Consider the following 25,139-nt stretch of genomic DNA (forward strand, 5'->3'; position numbering starts at 1 on the left):
TGTAGGTGAAACAGCTGCAATGAGAACTACTGCTAAAGGTTATGCGGCCAGACAAATGATAGACCAAGACCCCTGATTATTTTATCCTTCCCCAGAGAAGACTCCTTCCACACATACATATACCTAGAGCAGAGAGAAGAATGCTTGGTGTCCCTATTACATCTTCCCTGTCCTTGCATAAATGAAAGAAACAGTGTCAAATCACCTCCAGTCTCTACTTAATAGAAATGTATGGGAATGGATAGTTTGCCTGTCAGCCTCATTGATCTTCACCTCTAGCATAATGCCAAAAGGGACTCCCCAAAAATGTATACTGAAGAAAAAGAGGAGGCTGGCAAGCCTCGAAACCGAAGTGGCAGATGACAAGTCACTTATCCTCTTTCAAAGAGGCCCAGGCCAGACTGCCTGGTTTTAAATCCCAGCTATGCTGCTTACTAAACTTTGCAGAAGTTACTCAAATATTCTGTGCCTCAGTTTCCTCAACCATAAAAAGGAAATAATAGTACCTACCACATAGAATCGTTGTGACAACTTAAAAGCTATATAAAGGGCCTGACACAGGGCTTAGGAAATGGTAAGCACTTGATAAATGTTATCTGTTGCAATTATAATTATTACCTGTCCCTCACCGGGCATAGCAGGAAGTCTTCTTATTAATGAGAATAGAAATAATGGTTGTAGTAAGGTAGCATCAAATACTGAAACAAACCTTTGTCATTCTTTTGGTTGCCCAGCTCAAAATGCGCTTCCTGAGTCTAGGTGGGAGGCAGAGATGGCCTCTCACTAAGAATCTGATAAAGCCAGATACAGGCTGAATGTTTAGGACTCCGTTGCAGCTAGGGTTTATAGCCTGTGATCCAGGCTTGACCAGTCAGGCACACCCAACCCAGGCCTAGCAACAGGAGCTAGTGATGCCGAGTGGCAGGGGTGTAGGGCACTGACATACAGTATGCCCACTTTTCCCAGAGGTAGCAGCAGTGATGGTCCCAACAGCAGCATTCAAAGCCACCGCTGGCTGTGCAGGATCAGCAGCATCTTCACAGGCTGTGACTGTGGCTGGGTCCTTGTCTGCTGCCAAAGCCCCTGTTCCTGCCTGTTTTCCAAGCCTGTATCTCTATACTCTCCAGAAATCTTTAAATAACCCAGTGTCCTTTTCTGCTTCTATCAGATTAGGTTAATTTTTCTTGGGCTAATTTTCAACCTGCCAGACTGATATGGATTATCAGATCAGATGGTTTAATAAAATATACGTACACTATTTCTACTTTATTTTATTGGCTTATTGATTTGCAGTGTGCTTCTACGTGGCTCCTGTTCAGGGACTGTTTTTCTTGGATGATTTTTGTTTTAGTAGTGCTGAGATGGTAAAGAGGATTGTTCATTCTTATTGTTCTTTGGCAGGAAGCTTTCTTCTTCTCCCTTGCCCTCCTTCCTCTTTTTTGGTGTGTGTTTGGGGTGTGGGTCAGGACATTTAAATTTTAATTGACTGGAATCTACTCCTAGGTAGAGAAAATTAGGTAACTAATGAGTACGAAAATTAAGGAGATGGAGAGGAGCAAAATCAGTGCCCTGTGCAGGAGAGTATCCCAACACAACTGTGAGCTCATTTAATTTATAGATAAGGAGCTTGGAACAAAGAACCCAAAGGTAATGTGTGTTCAAGATACAGCTAACTGTATCTTCACATTCCTAGCCCAGGGCTTCTGGCTCTATCCATTTGCCTCCACCCAAGAGGCAAATGACCTAAAAGCAAGCTGAGGTCAGGTTAAATTCAGCCCAGTCAATTACACTTCTTAGGTTTATGATTTTGTATGATAAGAACTTACATTTTCAAGAGCTTTTTATAATTTACAGGCATTTGGTTCATGAAATTCCCTGAACTGCTCTGAAATAAAGTACATATAATATATATTGAGCATTTAATGTGTCAGGCTGGGTACACAAGATAGAGAGCTAGTTAACCCCTTGATAACCAGAAATTTCTATAATCAATATATTTCATTTTAAACCACTATTATTGAAGTTTTTACTGTAGTATAGACTTATTTTAGCAGGCAGCCAATCAATAAAAACTGTTCTACTTACACAAGACTCACGTGGCTAGATCTCTATGGAGACCAATCTTGAAATATATTTAAGATCTAACTCAAAACCATGTTTTGCATCATTTGTCTAGATTCTGTAAAGTAAAATGGAAAGTTGTGATTCTCAAATGTCACCAAATGAACAAAATATTGACAAGAATATGAAGTTGACTGCATCACTGTATAATTAATTATTAAAACCTAGATTTCACAAGCTATTTTCGTTTTCAGTCTAATGGCATACAAAGAGGAAATTTTATTCTCTTTATAGTTTTTCTAAATTCTTTGTATGGAATATGAAAGTCACTTGTGAAAGGAAACTAAGCTAATTGACCTGTAACATAAAGTGAGTAATATATATTTTTGTGTAGCTCTGAATCACAGAAAATGCCATTCTTGTATATTTAGCTAAAACAAACCATTAGTATAAGACCTAAGTATTAATGAGATCCAGGATTTTCAACGAAATTTCATTGCTGCTTTCCCCTCGAAAAGTTAAAAGAAAAATGGGGAGGGCTTTTAAGTGGAAACTAAATGACGCAGCTGGCATCATAGTGCAAAGATGCAGAAGAACTGGTAAAATGTGGGCGGGCAGTCAGAAACAACAAAAACTTTCCAACAGGCTTCAGGTGGTTGTCAAGCCTTTTAAACATCTGACTGACAAAGGTAGCTTTGTCAAAGGAGCGTTTTCTTTTTCAAAAACATTAGGCGACAGCGCAACAGAACCTGCTCAAAGCCTTGCACCCAGGCTAAGTTGCCCCTGGCTTGCCTGGCCACGTCCCCTTCGAACGCCCGCGGCGAGGTCCCGCCCCTTCCACCTCCCACTTCCTGGTAACCAAGCTGCTTTGCGCCGCCTTCTCGGGACCTGATTGGCTGACGAGGCAACCGCTAACGGCTACGGAGTTTAAACCCAAGCCCTGACCCCAAGCGCCGGGCTCCGGGAGATGAGTGGTGGTCCCACCACGCTGAAAAAGCGGTAAGTCAGTGATCTGTGACATTTGGCGTGGTCTTGCCCTGTCTGGCGGGACCCATGCCCTTCCCGAGCTGAACCTCCCGGCGCTGCCCTCCCGGGTCTATGGTCCGCCGAGCCGCGCGCGGCCCGCGGCCCCGCCCACTCCGCCTCGGGTCTCCCGGCCCCCGGGCCCAGTGCTGGCTCGGATGAGCTTCTTGAGGAAGACCCTGGTTTGGATCTAAGTCACTGCTTCTTGCCCCTGGGATTTGAGCTCTCGGCTCCGTGAGGGGGGCCAGCCGCCAGGCAGAAACCCAGCTCCTGTAGGAAGGAATTTCTGTCTATATGACTGCTCTACTGCTTTTAGAACAGTATCTGGCTCACTGTGAGCGCTCAGTAAATAGGCTGAATGAATGTTAGAGACTGCTTTTTTCAAGTTCTTGGAGGAGCCCTTTCCTTTGGAGTGCTCGATTAAAAGGGAGACTGACTGAAGGTGAAGCGGTGATAGACGACTGGGAAGAACTTAGAACCAGAACTAGGTCTTGACGCACAGGTAGGATTTCGGTAGGCAAATAGGGACTATGAGTTTTCTAGATGAGAAATCCAATTCAGGAGAATTGAATGTGGGATTGAGTAGTTCTGCTTTAGCCGAGATGCTAGCCAGACAAGAGCTACGGAGTAATAATACATAGGTAATGTTAGTGAGCGCTCTGTGCTATGTCCAGTACTAGGCACTGTATATGCGTTGGCTCATTAAGTCCCTACAATGAGATGCTCTGACTTTTTATAATTTTCTAAGTCTGGAAATTGAGACTTGGAGATGCTAGGATCACGTAGCTGTGAAATATTAGAACTGGGGCACCAACACAGTCTAACCACTATTTATAATACAGTCAGCTCTCCTGTCCGACTCTCGGGTTCCGAATCATCTCCTTCAACCAACCGAATCACTGAAGGAAAAAATTGGGGAAAATTCCAGAAAGTTCCAAAAAGCAAAGTTTGACTTGCTAATTGCCGAGCAACTATTTACATAACATTTATATTGCATTTACAACTATTTACATTGTATTAGGTACTATAAGTAATCTAAACTATGCAGAAGGATGTGCCCAGGTTATATGTAAATACTATGCCATTTTATATAACGGACCTGAGCATAGTGGATTTGGGTATCTGTGGGAGTCCTGCAACTAGTACCCTGCAGATAACAAGGAATGACTGTACCTCAATCTCTGTGTGGTAAGTCACCCTGGAATGGGTACTCCAATACAAGGGACCTGAAGCTGAAGAATGCCTGGCATATGTCAGGAGCAGTTAGATCTTGGTGGCCACTGTGGCTTGAGAGTCATGGACTAGGGGGGAGAGAAGGAGGAGTTTAAAGTTACAGAAATGGGAAGAAGAGCAGATGGTGAAGAGTTTTAGATAGTATAGATTAATACACTGTAGTGAGGACAGGAGTGGAAGTAGGGAGGTAAGAGGCTATTGAAATAATTCAGGTGAGACATGTTAGTGCCTTAGTCTAGGTTGGTAGCAGTGGAGATACTGAGAAGTCGTCAGATTCTAAATGCATTGTGAAGGTAAATTGGGATGTGAGAGATTTTTGACTAGAGCAACTGGAAGCATGGAGTTGCCATTAACTGAAGTGGGGAAGGCTCTGAGTGAAGCAGTTTTGGGCAGGTTAAGTTTGATATGCTCTTTCAGTTATCCAAGTGGAATTGTGGAGTAGACAACTATATGAATCCAGGAAAGTTCAGGAAAGAGATGCAGACAGAGGATATAAATTTTGGGGTTCTTGATATCTAGGTAGTATTTTAAGCCATGCCTTAAATACATAAAATACACCAAAAGATTGAGGGTAGATAAAGAGAAGAAATCCAAGGAGAGAACTTATTATAGGTTGGAAGAATCTGTAAAAGAGACTGGAAAGAAGCAGCTAGTTAGCTAGGGAAAAAAAAAACAAAACAAAACCCAGGAGTTTGGTGTTCTGGTAGCTGAGGAAATATTGTTTTTGAGGAGGAAAGAGAAATTAACCACATTAAATGCTGCTCTTAGATCAAGTTAGATGTGGACTGAGAACTGACTGTTAGATTAGCAGTGTGGAGGTCATTAGAAACCTTGGCAAAAGCAGTTTTGTTGGAATTGAGTGAAATAGGTTACAAGAAGATTGGAAACTGAGTATAGGCAATTTTTTAAGGAGTTTTGCTGTAAAGGCTGCAGAGAAATGGAGTGTATGTCCAAGGATGAAGTGGGAACAGTCCCCATAGGATTAGGTACATCTCTTCTGTGCATGTCTCTAAGGTTACACTTCTTACTTTGTATCACAATAGAGTCTGTGCCCACACTGGACTGTGCATTCCATGACTGTGCATTCCTATGCAGCTTTATCCTGTTTTTTGTCCCCAGTGCCTAGCCTAGCTCCTGGCAGGCAGATATAATGATATAGGTTTAAACGAAAAAACAAAGTCATTTACCTTTTTAGGATTCTACTTTTAAACCACTTTTGATTATATTCATACTTTTAGATTTTATATGAAGGGTTCTGCAAATACTTATGTACAAAGTATATTATTTAAGTCATGATTTACTTCTTAGAATGTATTTATCAGTTATCCTTTTTCCCTTTATTAATCAATACTGTGATTTCCTGCTTTCTTTTTTTACTTCAGTGATGGAGTACCCAGTGATGGAAACTGGTTCACTTTTTACCTCAGGAATTAAAAGACATGTGAAAGAGAAAAGAATTTCAAAGGCTGCTAAGTTGAATGTTTCTCTTGCTTCAAAAATCAAAACAAAAATACTAAGTAAGTGTTATTAGTCTTAAAGTATACTCACATTTTTACTTTTTTCTGGAGAATTGATATAGTATTTGATACTTTTTCAAGTATAGAAAATGACTAAAATGACTATTTTGTTAAATGAGACTTTCTCTATTCAATTCTTCCTATCTCCTTCAACTCCTGTTAGTTGGGTAGTTATGATGATTTACTGTCAGTGGTGACAGCTGAATTTTCAGCAGTGAGGCTGGGTGGCCCAAGGCAGCTACCTCCTACACTGCAAAGAAAATACCAACGTGACATTTCTGAAAAAGAGCTGAAAAAAAGTGACGGATTGTCCTTCTGACATGTTGCAGCATTTGGATGATGGGTAATCTAGAGGTGGTTGGCCCAGATAGTGTGCTGTAGTGTGTGATTTTATGTAACCAAAGCATATCATGAGGGCACTGAGCTCTTTGGAGATGGTGTTCATGGATTCTGGAGCTAAGATGTCAGAAGGCAAAAAAAAAAAAAAAAAAAAAAATAAAAAAGCAAAAAAAAAAAAAAAAAAAAGAAAGGGAAACGCCCCAAGATAAATTTTCATTACTTCTGAAAATTATCTCAGTGATTCATTTCCATCTTAGCAGGATTGGGGGAGGTTTCCTGTTGATCAACATGTGTGAAAAGTAATTGTGCCTTGTGAAATACCCTAGCCTCCTGAGTGTCTTTAAATCGTAATGTTGCTCCTACCCAGGTCTCTAGGACCATCTTTTGTATTAGACCACTTTCTATAGTGGCAGTTTCCTATTCTCTTTGGCAGGACCATTGCTCGCCCACTGCTATGAAGGAATACACTGAGTCTGAGGAGTGCAACAGGAAAATGTTATTAACCTTTAGCTTCTGCAAGTCCTAAACTGGTTCTAGTCTATTTCCACTTGATATGTCAAAGGTGGCTGTCTGAATCTACTTTCTTTGTGCCAAAAATAAAGTACTTTTTGGACTCTGTTTTTTTTAGACACCCAAGCTTTCCCTGAGTATTTTAAAATATATTATTAGTATTATAAACTATTATTACCATTACTATTACTATAGCTATTAATACTATTACATAAAAATATATATTACTATTATAAAACATATTACAGGGCTTCCCTGGTGGCGCAGTGGTTGAGAGTCCGCCTGCCAATGCAGGGAACACGGGTTCGTGCCCTGGTCCGGGAAGATCCCACATACCGCAGAATGGCTGGGCCCGTGAGCCATGGCCGCTGAGCCTGGGCGTCTGGAGCCTGTGCTCCACAACGGGAGAGGCCACAACAGTGAGAGGCCCGCGTACCGCAAAAAACAAAAACAACAACAAAAAAAACAACATATTACATATACTATAACTTTAAATCCACGGGATGTGTTATTGAATAGTGGCATGTAAATCAAAATTATGAAAATACAGTTATGCTTTAGGTGTACTAAGGGAACACTATGTGTAACGTGAGTGTTACCAAGGAATTCACAATTAAATTTCTTTTGCTAACAATGGGGAAGCATTCTGATTTAAATTATATTTACATAGTACTTGTAAAGAGAAGTTTAGATTGCAATAGATGCCTAGAAATAAGAGGTAGGATATCTAAGGTGGAGGTAGAAGATCCCACAGGGTTTAGATGATCTGTCCAACATTACAGTAAGTATGCTGCCTTTCTACTTGAGGTTTTGAAAAATGGACTTTGGGAGCATTAATTCAGTTCTGGAGCCACAGAAACTGGCTCTAAAATTTTCACAGATTTGCTACCCTAATTTCTCTAGGACGTCTTTAGTTATAGCTGTGGGATCAGCTTCTCCATTCTACCTCCTAGTCAAAGGTAGGAAGGAAGGCAGAGCAACAAGTATCAAGATTTAGTTTTTGTGACTGATCTAATTATCTAGAATACTGTGTCTATATTAGAGTCCTCTTATTCCTAACTCTGTATTCACAAACATTCTGCATTCCTCACAACTCTTATTCACCTTCTATCTAGCTTTTATTTCTTCAGCTCCAAACTCTGGGTGCATTTTTTTCAAAATTCCATCTGTGTTGTCATGCTTTTCTTTTCTAACTTCAGCTAAAACAAAGTGAAATATGTTTTGTCCAAAGTAGTTTTATTAAGGAATATGAAAATGTATTAAGATGTTCAATATTAACTCTTAAAATTTTTTTACAGATAATTCTTCTATTTTCAAAATTTCTTTAAAGCACAACAACAGGGCATTAGCTCAGGCTCTTAGCAGAGAGAAAGAGAATTCTCGAAGAATTACAACTGAAAAGATGCTATTGCAAAAAGAAGTGGAGAAACTGAATTTTGAGAACACATTTCTTCGTCTAAAGCTAAATAATTTGGTATGGAAACTATACTGTGTTTGAATTCTAAAACTGTATTATTTTAGAAGCTCTAAATGTTTTTCAGACCTGTAATTAATGTAAAAATTTATTGAAAGAGTGTGCCATGTTAATGGACAAACAACAGGGTAATAAAATAGGTGTCTTGAATCTACATTCTAAATGTGTACTTGTGGCTCTGCAAACTAATATAATACCTTGATCAACATTTGATTGCTTATCATAAGCAAAACTTGATACATTAATATATTATAAGATGGGCATAATTCCTCCAGTGAATTGAAAGGAGGGAAGTTCCCTGAGTGTTTGTATTCTCTCTTAATGGCAACATTCCACTGGCTATAAGCCAAGTAGAATGAAGATTGTAGTCCTTGCTTTTCCTTCCAACTTCCAACTTTGTCCACAGCAGGGCAGTAAGAGCCAGTGCTTAGCTAGGTTACAGCTATAGCTATAGCTCTAACTCCAAAATGAGTAGAAATTAATTTAAAATGGAAAAATGACTTACTGTACTTCTTGGAGGTTAAATTCCTGTGGCTGACAAACTGTGTTCAGTTGCCACATGATGTATTATTATTATGAGAAGATTAAAAACTGTAGGAAGGGACTTCCCTGGCGGTTCAGCGGCTAAGACATTGTGCTTCCAATGCAGGGAGCTCGAGTTCGATCCCTGGTCAGGGAACTAAGATCCCACATGCCGCGTGGTGCTGCCAAAAAAAAAAAAGTAGGAAAATTTATGACTGATAGCTCAAAAGCATTCAAAACGTGTGCATATGTGTCTGTGTCTGTGTCTTTTTGAACTATGCAGTGTAGCACCTTTTTAGCCTAATGTGATCTGTTATTTTTTAAGTCTTCTCAACTGATGGTATTTGTAAATGTATGGTATAATAAACTCCAAATCTTAGTTAATTAGAAGGCTCTTTCTTTATTTCAGAATAAGAAGCTTATAGAAATAGAAGCACTCATGAACAATAGCTTGATAACTGCAATTGAAATGAGCACTCTTTCTGAGGTAAGTAGAATTTGTGTCTAAATAGTGTAATATTTTTAGCATTACTGAGGATAATTCAGATTAGTTAAGTAGCATCAAGGTTAGAGATGCGTATCTTAAACTTTGTACCAAGGAATGGAGATAATATTAATTTTAATTGGCTAACACATTATTATTTGATATAATTGGTTATTGAAATTTTTATATAAAAATTAGCTTTCGATTAAAAGTAACACAGGATTAGACAGCTCATGGAACACAAGACAAAACAGACTCAAAAACGTAAAAGATATTAGTAGAAAAGTCATTTCAAATTAGGGAAGAATTTGTATTATTTTTAAAAAGATGGACACAATCGAAAAACTATTGGGGAAAAAAATAGAGGTAGATCCTAGATCCCCATGTTCTTCAAGGGTCAAATGTATATGTAGAAATATTGTATATGCATGAGTATAGACATGTGTATATATTCATAGGCATAGAATAAAGTTTGGGAGGTTATACACCAAAATATTAGTAGTGGTTATCTTTGTATGGCATGATTAAGGAAGAACTGTGTTTGACCTTATCATCACATTATTCTCATTAAACTATTGAAGGCTACACGTAAGAATTGTTCTGTTACTGTTAGTATCTTGTATAATTTGGTACTTTAATGACAAACATGATCTAATGAGATTAGAAATTTCATTCATTTTCATTTTCTTTGTTCTTTTCAAAAATAGTTCCATCAGAGTCCCTTTCTTCTGCCAAGTAGCAAGAAGAAACGGGTTAGTAAACAGTGCAAATTGATGCGTCTTCCATTTGCAAGGTAATTGCTCCAAAACTTGGTTAAATACTGACTGGTGCACTTTTACCTGAATTGGACTTTGAAAAGTTTTTATTTGGTTTGCTTCCTTGAAACAGAAAAACATTTAAAAATAAATAATGAAATACTTGTCAATATTGTACCAGTGAAAGAAATTGAAGATATAATCTAATAGAATTCAGTTTTAAACTTTGAAATAATATTCAGCTTTCCCATAGTTTCTAGAGAAGAAAGTGGCACAGGTAGACCTTGAGTTACATAGGTTTGAATTACACTGGTTCAGAATACTTAGATTTTCATACAACATAATCTGTGTGTGTTATGCAATGTTCTGGTTTCATCAACCTGTAGTTGCCTGTTAAGGTAGAAATGAGATGGTTTGTGGTATCTTGCTACAGGTTGTATTTCCAGGGCTCCAAGGAAACTTACCCATCAATTCAATAACCAAGGTCATCTATAGAATCCTGCTACTCTTCAGTTCTTTCTTTTCCTGCAGGTCACCACTGGCCTCATGTTTTCTGCTGGGTAAATCTGATAACTATTTCTACCTTTATTATCTTGCATACTACTCAGACTTTAAAATAAACTTTCATCATTACTATTCTCCTGACCAAAATTCCCATTTCTTGATTAATTTGATTATAATCTTAGTTAATACTCTATTTCAAACCTATCACTTTTACCGGTTTTTTTTGTTTGTTTGTTTTTTGCGGTACGCGGGCCTCTCACGGTTGTGGCCTCTCCCGTTGCGGAGCACAGGCTCCGGATGCGCAGGCTCAGCGGCCATGGCTCACGGGCCCAGCCGCTCCGCGGCATGTAGGATCCTCCCAGACCAAGGCACGAACCCGCGTCCCCTGCATCGGCAGGCGGACTCTCAACCACTGCGCCACCAGGGAAGCCCAAACCTATCACTTTTAAAGACAGTTACTGAGGTCCAGAGAGGTAAAATGACTCAATGAATTAATAGCATTGATCAGAATTGTCTTGTCTCTTTTAGACAGTGTTCTTTCTGTTACATAAATTATAGGTTTAATGCAGTTTTTTAAGTGTACAAAGTGCACTTATGTATTGAAGTGGTATCTGTACTATAGTAAAAAAAAAATTCTTATATCCACTGTGTCATTTTCTATTCATTCCAGTTTGTTCCATTGTTTTGTCTGTTCTATACTGGCGCCACATTGCACCTGTACATTTTAATTAATATAGTTTTAAAATAGTACATTTTGTTGTCTTGTAGGTGCTCAGGTTTTTTTCAAGAAAATCTTGGCCATCATTATGCATGCATTATTTCATGTAAATGTATGAATCAAGTGTTAACTTGCCCTCCCGAAAATTTTATTGTGTTTTTTTAAGTAAACTTTTTTTTTTTTGCGGTACGCGGGGCTCTCACTGTTGTGGCCTCTCTCGTTGCGGAGCGCAGGCTCAGCAGCCATGGCTCACGGGCCCAGCCGCTCCACGGCATGTGGGATCCTCCCGGACCGGGGCACGACCCCGTGTCCCCTGCATTGACAGGCAGACTTTCAACCACTGCACCACCAGGGAAGCCCTTAAGTAAACTTTTGTTTGAAGTATAATGTACATTTTAGAAAAGTGCAAAAATCTTTAGAGAATGGTGAATTTTCACAGTGAACACTATATGGTATAGCCAATACCCAGACCAAGAAACAGATTATTACCAGTACCTCAGATAGCCTTGTGCCCCTTGCCAGTCACTACTCATCACCCACCCGAGGATAAATATTATCCTGACTACTAACATTGTAGATTGATTAATTTTGCCTAGTTTTGAGTTTCCTTTAATGAAATCATACAGGATGTATGATTCTGGTCTCTGGCTTCTGTAGCTCAACATTGTGTTCGTGAGATTTCGTCCATATTGTCCTATGTAGTTGTAGATCAGTCATTCTCATTGCTGTATAGTATTCCATTGTATATATTCCATAATTTATCCATTCTTCTGTTTTTAGTTTTTTTGCTAGGTTTGGTCTATTATAAATAATTCTACCTTGTATCTGCCTTTTGATTAATATATGTATACATTTCTGTTGGGTATATACTTAGGAGTAGAATTGCTGGGTTTACATGTATTTGGCTTTGGAAGGAACTGCTAAACAGTTTTCTAAAGGGATTATGCCAGTTTACATTTCTAACAGCAATGTATGAGAATTCCTGTTGTTATGTATCTCCAACAACACTTGTTACTGTCTGTCTTTCTCATTTTAGCCACATGGGGTGTAGAAGTATTACACTGAAGTTTTAATTTCCCGATACTTAATGAAGTAAGGCATCTGTTTATATGTTTATTTTCTTTCTATCAGGTTATCTTTTTTTTTTTTCTGCAGATTTGTAGGAGTTCTTTCTATACATTGTGTATAAATTCTTTGTGCATACAATTGTCTGTTACTCTGTGGCTTGCCTCTTTGCTCTCTTAATGGTATCTTTGGATGAACCCAATTTATATATCTATTTGTCCCCCTCCCTCTTATGGTTATGCTTTCTGTGTCTTTTAAGAAAGCCTTTACCAATTGCAAGGTCATGACGTGTTCTCCTATGTATGTTTTCTTTTAAAAGCTTTATTATTTTCCCTTTCATGTTTAGATCTTCAGTCTACCTAGAATTTTGGGTATGATGTGAGAGAAGAGTCATTTATTTTTTTAGTGTGGAAATCCTGTTGACCTTGAACCATTTATTGAAAAGACCATCCTTTCCCCACCTTATTGCAGTGTCATCTGTATAAAAAATCAAGTGACTGGATATGTATGGGTCTATTTCTGAACTCTCTATTCTATTACATGAGTCTTTTTGTCAAAACCACACTATCTTAATTACTAACTTTATAGTAAGTCTCGATATTTGATAGTTTGAATCTCTATTTTAGTTATTTATGCTTTAAGAATATATATTAATTGGCCATTCTTGGCCTTTTGCATTTCCATGTGAATTTTAGAATCAGCTTGTCAGTTTACATACACACACACCTGGAATTTTGATTGGGATTATGTAGAATATAGTTCAGTTTGGGGAAAATTGACACTTTATAAAATTGAGTATTTCTTCCATGACCATGGTATATCACTCTGTTTTTTAGATATTATGTATGTAGTTTCAGAGCTTTTAGAATACAGTTATTGCACATCTTACATTTATTCCTACTTATTTGATGTTTTTAGTGTTATTCTTGATAGTTTTCAAATTTTCTTTTTGATGATAGTATATAGAAATACAACTAATTTTTGAATATTAACCTTGTTTACATTGACATTGCTATTAATTTTAATAATTTATCCATAGTTTTAAAAAATTTTATATTAATAGAATTTTATTATTTGTAAATAAGAACAGTTTTCCCTTCATCTGCCTCTCCAGTTTATAGGCCTTTTATCTTTTGTTTCTTACCTTGTTGGACTGATTATTTCTTGTTCAGTAATGAATAAAAGTACTAACAGTGGGTATTCTTATTGTATTCCCATTATTTAATATGTTTGCTCTTAGGTTTTTATAGATTCTCCTTATCAGATTAAAGTAGTTCCATTGTACTCCTAGTTTGCTAAGAGTTTTTTCATCAATGGCTGTTGGATTTTATCAAATGCTTTTTCTGTCACTATTGAGAAGATAATATTTTTCTCTTTTTTTTCTATTAATGTAATGAATTTTTTATATTTTTTCTACTAAGGTAATGAATTATAATTGATATTTTTAATGTTAAATCACTTACAATCCTGAAATGAATTCCTCCTGATGATATATCCCTTTGATATATATCACTAAGTTTATTTTGCTAATCCTTTAAAGGATTTTTGCATGTATTTTAATAATGAAGGTGATGTATAATTTTCCTTTATTATAATATATTTTGTCAAGTTTTGATATTTATATTATGCTGGTGAAAGTAAATGAATTGATAAATACCCCTCTTTCTATTTTCGGGAAGTATTTGAGTAAAAAATTTTTTTTCTTTAAATATTTGGGAGAAGTTATCTGGACCTGAAGTTTTTTTATGGAAACATTTTTGATAACATCCCATTTTAATAGATGTAAGAACATTCAGCTATTTCTTCTTTTGTCAGGTTTGTTAATTTTTAAAAAGATTTGTCCATTTCATTTAAAATATCAAATTATTGGCATATAATCGTTCAGAACAGCTTTAGTTACATGTTTAATGTCTGCTGTAGGGTACATAATGATGTTCTCTTTCAATATTGGCTATTTGTTTTTTCTCACTTTTTTCTTGACTAGTTTTGCCCTAGAGATTTATCAATGTTGTCATCTTTGCAAAGATGAATCATCTTTGGGGTTATGTTGATCGTTCTTTTAGTATATTTATTTTCTATTGCATTTATTCTGCTTATTATCTCTTTTCTTTTTTTAATTTTATTGAAGTATAGTTGATTTACTGTGTTGTGTTTATCTTTTCAATTTAAAAGTTTTATTATTACTGTAATTATTTGTTTCTTAAAATGGTTTAGATTATTGTTTTTAAATTAAGCCTTCTCAAAAATATGAAGTTGTTGGGGTATAGCTGCCTACATTTAAGGCTATTTTTCTCCTTCAGCTGCATCCCACATTTTTTGATAAGCTGTATCCTTATTATCATTTATTTCAAAGTAGTTATTACCTTCAGTTCAGATACATTGTTTGACTCATGGATCATTTACAAGATTATTTAATCTCCAAGCAGCTGGGTGTTTTCTTCTAATTACTTTTTGTTGGTTTCTAATTTAATTCCTTTGTGATTACAGAATATAGTTCAAGTGATTTTAGTCGTTTTAAATTTATTGAGACTTGCATTAGAACACAGCTTGGTCTAATTTGGTAAATATTTTTGGTACACATGGAAAGAATGTGTATTTTGTGGCTGTTGGATGCAGTATTTTATATATGTCAATTATGTCAGGTTTGCTGATTATATTGTTCAGACTTTCCATATCTTCCCTGCTTCTCTTGTCTATCAGCTGTTGAGAGAAGTGCATTAAAGTCTACCACTGTGATTATGGATTTATCTATTTCTCCTTTTAGTTCTGTCAGTTTTCTGCTTTATATATGTTAAAGTTGTTACTAGATGCATATAAATTTAGGATTGATTTGTTTTCCTGTTAAATTGTTTTATCAATATGAAATATTTCTGGAAATGATACTGCTTTAAAGTCTACTTGTCTGATATAACATTGCCATGGTATGTCCTTTTCTATACTTTCAAACTCTCTGTTATATTTAAAATGCATGTAGGTTTACCTTTTTAAAAAAATGAATTTAATGTAATATCATCTCTTTTAATTAGAATAGCTGTTATGTTTACATTTAATATAATTCCTGAGAGTTGGGTTTATATCTGCCATCTAGTTATTTTCTGTTTGAGCCACCTGTTTTATGTTCCTTTTCTCTCTCCTTTCTTTATTTCATTTGAAATAAAACATTTTTCATAATTTAATTTTCCTTGTCTGTTAACTTCTATTCCTTTATGATGACCCTAATGATAGCAACACTCATCCTTGATTTATTATATCATAAAATAAATAAATAAATAAAACATTTTTCATAATTTAATTTGAAATAAAACATTTTTCATAATTTAATTTTCCTTGTCTGTTAACTTCTATTCCTTTATGATGACCCTAATGATAGCAACACTCATCCTTGATTTATTATACTCTAATACTGATTATTATATTAACATTCCTCAGTAATGCTAGCATCTTTGAACACTTTGACTCGACATTCCTGTGTCCTGCCTTTATGTTATTATTATGTATTTTCATTCTGCATATATTTTAATCCCACAAATTAACTACTTTCACTGTTTTGTGTAGTCAATATTCATTTCCGATTTCTTCATATTGCTTCCTGCATTTTTTAATTGTATGCTCCTTTTTAATTGTATTTTATTTTTTGTTTTTCCAGCTTTATTGAGGTAAAATTCACAAATAAACTTCTTGCATTTTATTTCCTTCTGAAATAATTTTCCTTCTGCCTGAAGAAATCCTTTATTATTTAGTTCAGGTACTAGCAATGCATCCGCTCAGCTTTTATTTTTCTGGAAACATATTTATATCACCTTCATTTTTAAAGATTATGTTTGCAATGATAAAACTTTAGGTTATTAAATTTTAGCAATTTAAAGGTATCATTTCATTGTCTTCTGTCTTTACTGTTGAAAAGTTGGCACTGTTTCTACAAGTTGAGGAAGTTCCTTTTTATTCTGGTTTGCTGAGAGTTTTAATAATGAATTTGTATTGAATTTTGTCAAATTTGTTTTTTCTGTATCTGTGGAGAGAATCATAACTTTTCTCCTTTGTTCTATTAATGTGACTTTGATTTGTTTAATGTTAAACCAACTTTACATTCCTAGAATAAATTCCACTTGGTCATGGTGTATAATAATGGTGTAGTATTATTTCTATGTGTTGCTGGATTTGATTTGCTAATAATTACTTAAAGAATTTTGTGCTTATTTTCATAAGGAATATTGGTCTATAATTTTCTTATTATATATTTGATAGGGTTTGATAATGGTTATGCTGGCTTTGTAAAATGAGATAAGAAGCATTCCCTCTTCCTCCATTTTCTGAAAAAAATTGTACAATTGGTATTTCTTCCTTAAGTATTTGAGAGAATTCATAAGAGAAGTCGGTCTGGAGTTTTTAATTATTAATTTCATTTCTTAGATAGATATGGAGGGCTTTTCAGATTTTCTGTTCTTTTCAGGTCAACTTAGAAAATATTTGTCTTTTTAGAAAAGTATCCATTTCATCTAGACAGTAAAGTTTGATCAAACTAGTTAGAGTATTGTCAATTTTACGGATGTCTTAAAAAAACTCAGCTTTTGGTTTCATTGATTTTTTTTTTCTCAATTTTTTTTCGGTTTCATATTTCTTTGGTGTCTGCACCTTATTATTTCCTTTTTTCTACTTATTTTTTTAAAAATGAGATATAGTTCACATAACATAAAATTTCTCATTAATATGAAGTTTATTTTTTAAAGTATACAATGCAGTGGTTTTTAATATATTTACAAAGTTGTGCAACATTCACCACTTTCCAATTCCAGGATATTTTCATCACTCCAAAAAGAAAACCTATATCCATTAGTAGTCATTTCTCATCTCTTCTTCCCCAGCCCACAGCAACCACTAATCCACTTTCTGTCTCTATGGATTGCCTATTTTGGACATTTCATATGAATGGAATCACACAGTATGTCCCCTTTTGTGTCTGGCTTCTTTCACTTGGCATAACATTTTCAAGTTTCATCCATATTATAGCACGTATTAGTATTTCATTCCTTTTAATGACCGGTTAATATTCTGTGGTACGGATAAACTACATTTTGTTTATCCATTTATCTGTTAATGAGCATTTGTGCTCTTTCCACTTTTAGGCTGTGAATGAGTAATGGTACTATGAATATCCATATAAAAGTTGTTGTGTGGACATATTTTTCACTTTCTTGGGTGCGCCCTTACCAGTGGAATTGCTGGATCATATAACTCTATGTTTAACTTTTGGAAGAATTGGCAAACTGTTTTCCAAAGGTGCTGTACTGTTTTACATTCCCACCAGCAAAGTATTAGGGTTCCAATTTCTCCATATCCTCACTAACACTTGTTATTACCTATCCTTTTGATTATAGCCATCCTAGTGGATATGAAGTGGTATCTCACTGTGGTTTTGATTTGGATTTTTTGGGTGACTAATGATACTGAGCATGTTTTCATGTGCTTATTGGCCATTTATTTATTTGGATCATTCTCTGTTGATTATCTTTTCTCTTGAGTTTGAATCGTGTTTTTCTGTTGCTTCATATATTGAATAATATTGGATTGTACCCCTGACATTGTGACTCCTATGTTGTAGAAAATCTGGATTCAGGTATATTCCTCCAACAAGTTTGATGTTTTATTTTAGTAGATAAGTTACCTTATCTGAACTCAGACTTGTTATTACTTCCCTGTGATGAACAGCATATGAAATCTCATTTCAGTTCTATAATCCTTAGCTGGGCCGCTTGGAATCTTTCTCATATATGTGATTCAGGAATGAGCTAGAGATTTGGAGAGAGTTTATGCACAAAATTTGGGGCTTCCCTGTCTACTTTTCCTGTTATTTCTCCCATCACACACACTTTACAGCAGTTGTAGTTGCCCTGAATTCTGACCTTGAACTAATAATAATAAGACTGGATTTCTAACTTCTAGAAAAGGTCACACTGACTGAGGTTTGTAAACAGTGAGAAGCTCACCCTTTTTCTAAGTGCCAACCCCTCTTCTGTATCTAGTTGCTTTTTATTCACTCTCCAGTGACTTTGGGTAGTTGTTTTTTTTATACTTTGTCCAGAATTTATATTCATTATGTTTGATAAGGTTGATTCAATAGTAGCTATTTGGCCATTACCTGAAGCAGAACCTCTCCTCTGTAAAATAAACAATTTTTGCTAACCTGTTTCTTCAAGTGGTATAGACATTTCTTCCCAATGGCTATTCTACTGATAGGTGCCTTTAAATTTTTAACAAATATTTTCTAGTATTTATTTTTATCATTATCAATAATTTTTAAATATCTATGATTTGTTTGGCATACAAAGCAAAATCCTTATCATTGGAGCATATTACTCTTTCTTCTTTGAATTCAAAAAGGTCATTTTGTCTATTTCCATAGATTTCTTTTTCCCCCCATAGATTTAACTACTCTAGGAATATGGCTTTAGTTTACATGGATACCTTTTGGAAACATAGCAGACTTTATTACACACAAAACTTTACGTACAAGTTGCACTTGTTTGAAACCAGAGGAAGAGTTTTGGGTTTTCCATAGAGTTAATTACAGGAAAATTATAACTCTTATACACGAATATTTATAAGTATGTTTGAACTTTATTCATTTCATTAATTTTATTGTCCTAATAGCTCAACCAGTGATTATATCATTTATCTCCTTTTGGAGTCACTGGAGATAAGGGGATAAGAAACATTCCTGTTTTACTCCTCTGTACTATTAGAAACTACCTATTTCCTACCTTCATTGAACACAAAATGGTATCATTGAACACAAAATGGTATCAGGGTGGGTTTGTGGTTGGATCTTAAATAAATGGAATATAGAAAGAACTATCCATGTAATTTTCTAAATAATTTTTGTAAAATACAAAATTCCTCATTCATTCTTACTTGCTCTTAGGGTTCCATTAACTTCAAATGATGATGATGATGAAGATAAAGAAAAAAAGCAGTGTGACAATATCATGTCAAAGACATCACCTGATAGCCCCTCTTTGGTATCAACTCAGCATAACTTGGAATTGTTATTTCTTAAAGAAAATGATCAGAATGTTTGTGGTGTAAATGATTCCAAACACATTTCTTCTATTGTTGATATACTTCCCAAAGGTGAGATTTTTTTTTTTTTAATTCATTTTGAGTGTCAGTATTAAATAGTTAACATTCATTGGATTTTCTTCTTGGGGGCCATCATGTATAAACAGTTAATAAGTTAGACTTCTTATGTTACAGATTTCCTAACTTCTACTATTTAAAATTTCTGGTGAAAAAATTAGTTTAAAGGTAAATATGCCAGGACTTCCTTGGTGGTACAGTGGTTAAGAATCTGCCTGCCAATGCAGGGGACATGGGTTCAGTCCCTGGTCCAGGAAGATCCCACATGCCATGGAGCAACTAAGCCCATGCACCACAACTGCTGAGCCTGCGCTCTAGAGCCCGTGAGCCACAACTACTGAGCCCGTGTGCCACAGCTACTGAAGCCTGTGTGCCTAAAGCCTGTGCTCCACAATAAGAGAAGCCACTGCAATGAGAAACCCATGCACCACAATGAAGAGAAGCCCCCGCTCGCCACAACTAGAGAAAGCCCACGCGCAGCAATGAAGACCCAGTGCAGCCAAAAAAAGTAAATATGCCAACAAATGTCAGGTCTACAGTGGCCTAATACTACTACTCTGGAAACAGTATTTAGAAGTGAGCTGGCCTAAAGAGCTTTTCTTGGTATCTTAGCTTATGAATTGAAAGACATGATATATTATTTAGTTATATCTTCTCTTTTTCAGAGATATAAAAATTGAGGTTCTTGATACATGTAGTGACTTTTTCAAGATCATAACCAATTGGTGATAAAGCAAGAACTTGAGCCTAGGTGATGGTTGAGCAAGAAAAAATGATGACACTTAAATTTTAATTATATGGTATTTTGAAATAATAATCCTGTGGTGTAGTCTGGTTTATATATTTGACATAGAATTTCAGATTGGGATATGGAACCATAACTGTATTGAATTTGGAGTTTGAATTATTTTTCCTTTCTAAAAGGTATATGAATGTGTGTATGCAATTTTTATAAACTTTAGCTACCTGCTGATAACATTTTGATAGTAATCCTTATCAGAGTTATCACTGTTACTTGGGTTCATTTCCCAGATTCCTCTCACTTAGAAACATATGTTAATGTTAATGGCTCTATTGTTGGCTATTCTCCACTCTACTGCTGAGGCCAAGGCAGAGTGAATTCCCAGTATATATTTTCTGTAGATAGAAATGTAAAATGTGACTTATGACTACTCCATTCATTTCTACTTTATTTATTTGTTAAATATTTTTTTATTTTTGGCTGTGTCGGGCCTTAGTTGTGGCACGTGGGATCTTCATTGCGACATGTGGGATCCTCTGCTGTGGCACGCGGGCTTCTCTCTAGTTGTGGCACACAGGCTCCAGAGCACGTGGGCTGTGTAGTTGTGGCATGTGGGCTCTGTAGTTGGCAGCATGTGGGCTCTCTAGTTGTGGCCCACTTGCTCAGTAGTTTCAGCGCAGGGGGTTAGTTGCTCCACGGCATGTGGGATCTTAGTTCTCTGACCAGGGATTGAACTCTCATCCCCTGCATTGAAAGGCAGATTCTTAACCACTGGACCACCAGGGAAGTCCTCTCCTTTATTTTTTATCAGCATAGATTCTTCACAATATTAGTATCTGAACAGAACACATTGTCAGAAATCCTTTCCCTGAAACAGTTTGATTCCTAATCTCATTTGTTTAAAATAATAAATTCCTTGTTACTACTTATTTCTGAATTTTGTTTCCCTTTATTTTATAGAAAGCCATTCCCACTCAGACCAAAGTTCCGGGAGTTCTCTAATGAGTGAGATGAAAAATGCCCAGTCAATGAGCCACAGAAAGAAGTCATCTCCTAGTAATGTGACTAAAAGGAAAAAACGTGTATCATCTTGGGAATCAAATAATCCTGCAGACACTCCCTGTGTAACAGATTTGGATCAACAACAGATTTCAAGTCCAATATTAAATTGGAATAATGAAATAAAAGATTGTACTAACGAAGCAAATACTAAAATGCAAAGAAACATAATGTGCCTTCCTGCCTCATCTGAGTCTGCAAGTGAACCTACTGCAGAGGGCCTGAATCCAGTTCAGGGTAATGATGACTTTCAATTGCAAAAAACTGTGTATGATGGTGACATGGATTTAACTGCTAGTGAAGTAAGCAAAATTGTTACAGTTTCAACAGGCACTAAAAATAAAAGAGATAATAAAAAACCAAATGATTGTGGAATGAAAACTTTCAGAAAAGTGAAAGATCCAAGCTCTGAAAAAAAGAGAGAAAGATCAAAGAGACAATTTAAAAATAGTTCAGATGTGAATATTGAGGACAAGATCAAAAATGGACCGGAAAGAAGATCTGTTGTCCTGGATGGCAAAGAGGATTCAGAAGAACCAAATTTTATTTTCAGTACTGAACAGCTGACTCAGTTGAACATGCCGAAGAAAATAACCCTTCACAATGGCTTTGATCAGGATGACAGACCAAGTACACAGTGTAACAAAAAGAGGAAAATAATTCATGTAACAGATGATCAAGAGGAAATATACTCTTTCTCCCAAAGTTCAGATAAATTCGAGCAGGACAGTAAATTTGATATGGGTCCTAGTTCTCTAGCTTATAAGAAAAGTAAAACTTCTAGACAGACATTTGTGATTCATACATTAGAAAAAGATAACTTATTCCCAAACCAAAAGGTTAAAGAAACCACCTCTGAAAACCTAGGAGTCACAAGTGAATTTCAAACAGTTTATCTTTCCAGCAAAGATAATGGAAAGTTATGTGATTATGAGACCCAAAATATGTTAGATTTGAAAAAGCATGTCACTGATAGGCAACCCACTCAGCAAAATGAACCAAAAATAAATAAGAAGCTTAGGCAGAAAATAAATCGGAAGACAGAAATAATTTCTGAAATGAACCAAATACTTGGGGATAATGCCAAAGATGTGCAAGGCCCAGAAAAAGGTAACTTTTCCTTCCAAACCCGAGAGGATAAAGAAATCATCTCTGGAAACCTAGAAGTTTCAAATGAATTTCAAAAATCTGGTGTTTCCACTAGCAATAATGGAAACCTGTGTGATTGTGAGACCCAGAATGTATTGGGTCTGCAAAAGCAGATCACTGACGTGTACCCTGTTCAGCAGAATGAATCAAAAATTAATAAGAATCTTAGGCAGAAAATAAATCGGAAGACAGAAATAATTTCCGAAGTGAATGTTTTAGATAATAACAGAAGTGGGTATTGCCCAGAAAAGGGTAACTCTTTCTTCCTAACCCAGGATAAAGAAGTTATCTCTGAAAACCTAGAAGGTACAAGTGCGTTTCAAACACCTGCTCTTGCTTCCAAAGATAGTAGAAACCTGTATGATTATGACACTCAAAATGTTTTGGGGGTGAAAAAGCATGTTTATGATATACAACCTGCTTGTCAAAATGAATCAAAAATAGATAAGAAGCTTAGGCAAAAGGTATGTCGGAAGACAGAAATCATTTCTGATATCAACCAAATATATAAGAATCACGACAAAGGAATGCATGACCCAGAAAAAGGTAACTTATTTTCTCTAACCCAGAAAGATAAAGAAATCATCCCTGAAAACCTAGAAGATGCAAATGAGTTTCAGATAGCTGATCCTTCCCTCAGAGGTAATAGGAATCCATGTGATTATGAGACTCAAAACCTTTTAGGTGTGAAAAAGCATGCTACTGATACTGGGAAGCAAAATGAATCAAAAATAAATGAGAATCTCAGGCAGAAAGTAAGTCGGAAGACAGAAATAATTTTGGAAATGAACCAAAAAAATGAAGTTAACGACAAAGGTATACATGACACAGTAAAAGGTGCCTTCTTCTCCCTAACCCCAAAGGATAAAGAAACCATTTCTGAAAACCTAGAAGTCACAAATGAATTTCAAACCATTTATCTTCCCACCAAAAATAATAGAAATTTATATAAGACCCAGAATATGTTGGATTTGAAAAAGCATGTCACTGATAAGCAACCCACTCAGCAGAATGAATCAAAAATAAATAAGCTTAGGCAGAAAGTAAATCGGAAGACAGAAAGAATTTCTGAAATGTACCAGATATATGAGGATAATGATAAAGATGTACATGGCCAAGAAAGCTATACAAAAGATCTTAATTTTAAAATAAATAAATCTAAACAAAGACTTGAAGGCCAAGGTATTAGTGGATACTGTATGGAAGTCAACAGTAATGAAAAAGAAAATTGTGGTCAAATTTCAAATCCTTACAAACCAGTTAAAAAGCATGGGGAAGAATCATCAGGCAAGGCAAAGAACATTTTGGCAAAAGGTAACAACAAACCTATTTTGCACTTGACAGGTTCTTCACAGACGTCTGTCTCCTTAGAACTAGGTTTAAAACACACTACTGATGAGACAGATTCTGACCCTGGAAACCAAATGGAACTACGTAAGAATCCAAAGCAAAGCACTACAACGCTGAATAAAAAGAGAGATATCCCCTTCATGGAAGTGACAAAGGAAGGAGAGTGCCAGGTCAAAAAAATAAATAAAATGACATCCAAATCAAACAAAAGGAAGACCTTCGTAGATCCTTCTCCAGATAGTCATGAACTAATGGAGATAATAGCTGACACCATTCAGGGAATATCAGTTGAATCTGAATGTGCTGTTAAGGAAAAAAAATTGGAAAATGAGGAAATTGTCAAAATTAAGCCAGACTTTCACACAAAAATGTTGAAATCTGTATCTCAGATATGTTCACCTAACAGACAAGATTCTTCCTTTAACAGTGTTCCTGACAGTTCAAAACCTTTGAGTATTTCTTCTAGTAAAAATCTGAAAGGAAATTTTGCTCTGGAGAGCTCACCCGTCTTTCAAATAAATGATGATGTGCATGAGAAGATGAAAAAGATGAATTTTAAAGTCAACCAAAGAACACAAAGATCAGAAATAGGTATGTCCATACCTGAAGTGATCAAGTTTCAAAATTCTATATATTTTTTCATTTAACCAGTAAAGCCTTTCCTGTTATAACATTTTTATGGAATTTTAAAACAATGTATAATTGTGTAGCCCGATCTGTAGAAGCAATATGGAGGAATTTAAAGAAAGTTTAATACTTTGAGAAGATAACAGTGAGAGTGGCTTGGACATTTATACACTAAAAAATGTATTTGGCCTTTAGCACAAAGTTGTCTGATAATGACATTAGGCAGATAATTTCATTTTTCATATTTTTGAAGGAAATTGGCTATTTTAAATGTATATAATAATGAATTGCCCTGGTTTGATTTTACCAAAGACAATTGCAAATTTCTTAAGGTTGGGACTCTCTCCAATAGCATATATTTAATATGATGAAAACTTATTCTAGGTATTTTAGAAGATTAAAAAATAATGCCAACTCCCTTTCCTCAGAGTACATGTATGGAAAAGTAACAGGTACAGTGTTTAAATATGGCAAATGCTTTAATAAAACCACACATGTTAAGGGATATAATGACGGGGAATAATTTTGGCTAGAGGAATCTGCAGAGGCATCATCAAATAGATAGCATTTTAAGCCCTAAAGCATAGGTAGGATTTTTACCTTTAGTGTTTATTTCTTATTTTCCCCAGTTATTAAAATAATACTCACTCATTGCAGAAAATTGAAAGTAGAGAATCAGAAAATAGTAGAAAAAACCATCACCCAGAAGAACTGCAGTCAACATTTTGGCATATGCATGCAGGCTTGAATCTATGTATTTTAAAATATATACTTGAAATCATACTATATATAACATTACTTACCTCACTTTTTCCCCTTAACATTGACATTCTTTTGTTATTAGCAATTTTGCAACATTAGACATTCCCATAT

The 25,139-nt window shown here is 35.6% G+C and overlaps 1 protein-coding gene across 1 annotated transcript in view; it reads left to right on the top strand.

Annotated features, from left to right (window-relative positions):
• Positions 1-2,990: 2,990 nt before the first annotated feature.
• Positions 2,991-25,139, top strand: part of SGO2 (shugoshin 2) — a 28,544-nt gene continuing 6,395 nt past the window's right edge. Inside the window, exons 1-7 of the mRNA XM_024757343.1 lie at positions 2,991-3,060; positions 5,700-5,834; positions 7,982-8,157; positions 9,089-9,166; positions 9,871-9,956; positions 19,125-19,333; positions 21,042-24,230. Of these exons, the coding sequence (XP_024613111.1) occupies positions 5,702-5,834; positions 7,982-8,157; positions 9,089-9,166; positions 9,871-9,956; positions 19,125-19,333; positions 21,042-24,230 (3,871 nt within the window). The 5' untranslated portion in view covers positions 2,991-3,060; positions 5,700-5,701. The remainder of the gene's footprint in view (positions 3,061-5,699; positions 5,835-7,981; positions 8,158-9,088; positions 9,167-9,870; positions 9,957-19,124; positions 19,334-21,041; positions 24,231-25,139) is intronic.

Source organism: Neophocaena asiaeorientalis, unplaced genomic scaffold (genome assembly GCF_003031525.2).
Source record: "Neophocaena asiaeorientalis asiaeorientalis breed wild unplaced genomic scaffold, Neophocaena_asiaeorientalis_V1.1 scaffold246, whole genome shotgun sequence".
Taxonomy (NCBI): Eukaryota; Metazoa; Chordata; class Mammalia; order Artiodactyla; family Phocoenidae; genus Neophocaena; species Neophocaena asiaeorientalis.